The 2,332-nt window shown below is 41.0% G+C and overlaps 1 protein-coding gene across 1 annotated transcript; it reads left to right on the top strand.

The window, feature by feature from the left end:
• On the top strand, nucleotides 234–665 carry LOC109847040 (NADH-ubiquinone oxidoreductase chain 1). The gene is made up of 2 exons (XM_020416284.1): nucleotides 234–471; nucleotides 643–665. The coding sequence occupies exons 1-2, from the start codon at nucleotides 309–311 to the stop codon at nucleotides 663–665; spliced, it is 186 nt and encodes a 61-aa protein (XP_020271873.1). The 5' UTR covers nucleotides 234–308.

The following is a 2,332-nucleotide window of genomic DNA, read 5'->3' as shown; positions in this document are numbered from 1 at the left end:
TTCATTCATGATAAGGGGAGGGGGAGTGGTGAGGAGGCCCCCTTCCACCAGATTACTTTACTGACTGGAATTCATTAAAAAACAGTACATGAACTGGGTTAAAAAAAGGGGCTCGAACTACAGGGATCTGAGACCTTCTTCCCTTGTTCTGGGAGGTAGGTGATGAAGGCTGACAACTTTTCCTAGGTTGTTTCGATCACAAAAGGCGATTATCAAAAACGTACATTGTTGTTCCAGCGGAAATAATTGGTTTAATTCTACCACTTCTACTAGGAGTAGCCTTTTTAGTGCTAGCTGAACATAAAGTAATGGTTTTTGTGCAACGTCGAAAGGGTCCTGATGTAGTGGGATCGTTCGGATTGTTACAACCTCTAGCAGATGGTTCGAAATTGATTCTAAAAGAACCTATTTCACCAAGTAGTGCTAATTTCTCCCTTTTTAGAATGGCTCCAGTGGCTACATTTATGCAACGTGGGTTCGACCCCTGCGTTTTGATGTTGCAACGCGGGTTCGACCCCTGTGTTTTGGTGTTGACACACGGGGAGGACCTTCGCATTTTGGTGTGGCAACGCAGGGAGGACCTATGCGTTTTGTTCTAGGAACACAACCATGAGCTATGTGCTTTAAATCTGGGTCGTACAGGTAAGCTCTGCGTCTGGATTTGAAGAGACCGTCAATTTTGTAGTCTCTTTTGCTAGAGCGTTGCAAAGACCGTCATCTTGTAATTTTTGTCTTGGCTCCTTGAAAATATGAGAGTTGTCAGATTATAACTCCCGATGTTGATTGTGATAGCTGTTGATTAGAGCTTTTATCAGTTGTTGCGAAGGTCGTCAGATTGTAACCTTCATCGATCTACGTGAAAGTCTTCAAATTGTAACCTTCTGGAAGTCATCAGATTATAACTTCCATCATCGGTGTTTGATAGGGATCAGCTATCTATTGTGATTTTTAGACAGCCTACAGAACCCCCTCCAAAGTTTTTGAAAGTTCGCGGTTGACTGGGACGAATTTTTGGAATACTTTGGATCTCAAATCTGATCTTGGAGCTGTTGATTCCTTGTCTTAAAGGAGTCGTTCTCTGCAATCGCTTCAAAGGCATCTTGGTGGAAGGGATTCGCCATGTAGGACCCTTACATTTTGAATTTGGAACATGGGTGTGACCTTGGCGTTTTGGTGTTTGCAACGCGGATCTGACCTTGGCGTTTCGACTTGAGACGCGGAGGTGGCTCTCATGCATTTTTTTTTACTAAGTCTTTGAGACTTGTCTTTAGCTCATTTGTTTCAAGTCTCGGCTCACATCCATTAAGCTGATGAGCCTGGTTGAAGGGATTTGCCACGTAGGACCCTTGCATTTTGAATTTGGAACATGGGTGTGACCTTGGCGTTTTGGTGTTTGCAACGCGGGTCTGACCTTGGCGTTTCGACTTGAGATGCGGAGGTTGCTCTCATGCATTTTTTTTTTGACTAAGTCTTTGAGACTTGTCTTTAGCTCATTTGTTTTAAGTCTCGGCTCACATCCATTAAGTTGATGAGCCTGTAATCATGCATAGGATTTTTGGTAAACCCTCAGCCATCAACGAATTTGATAAGCCTTTACCGACTACCGTTTGAGTCGGGCTAACATGTGAATTATTTGAATCCGTTTTACATGTAACGTTGTGCTAAGAGAATGAACCCTCTTAGACTTGATGCTATGATTTTGAATACATAGACTTTATCATTTTTACGTGAAAAGACTAACCAGAAACGCGTGTTAGGCATAGACTTATCTCTAATTAGGGATCGAGATAAAGTCCCCCATACATGTAAGGCATGGATTTTAGCATTATTAATAATGACCTACCATGATGTTGAATACGTGGCCTTTGCTATTTTTACGGGAATGCGCTACCCGACAGCATGTGTAAGGCATGGATTTTGGTGCTACGATATTGAATACGTAGACGTCGCCATTATTGCAGGAATGAACCACCCGCAACATGTTTTAGATGCAGACTTATCTCTATTTAGGGATTAAGATAAAGTCTCCCATGCATAAAAGACATGGATTTTGATGCTACGATATTGAATACGTAGACTTTGCCATTGTTTCTTCCTGTGTTACTTGAAACACTGAAAGAAAGTTGGAAGCGCCAGAGATACAGTATTAATTTAGCATGAATTTTTACTTAGAGTGAAATTCAAAAATTTTCTTTATTATCACTAGGATAATTCCAGAAAATATTTAATCAACTGGGGATTTTATGATGAAAACTTGCTATTCTTGTTGAAAAAGGATTAACAAGTTCATTGGAGAGAGTTTGACTGTTAGAGGTATGATGTTAACCTAACA

The sequence above is a fragment of the Asparagus officinalis genome, chromosome 7 (genome assembly GCF_001876935.1).
Source record: "Asparagus officinalis chromosome 7, Aspof.V1, whole genome shotgun sequence".
In the NCBI taxonomy this organism is placed as follows: Eukaryota; Viridiplantae; Streptophyta; class Magnoliopsida; order Asparagales; family Asparagaceae; genus Asparagus; species Asparagus officinalis.
The sequence above is the reverse complement of the archived record's forward strand: the minus strand, read 5'-3'. Positions and strand labels throughout refer to the sequence as shown.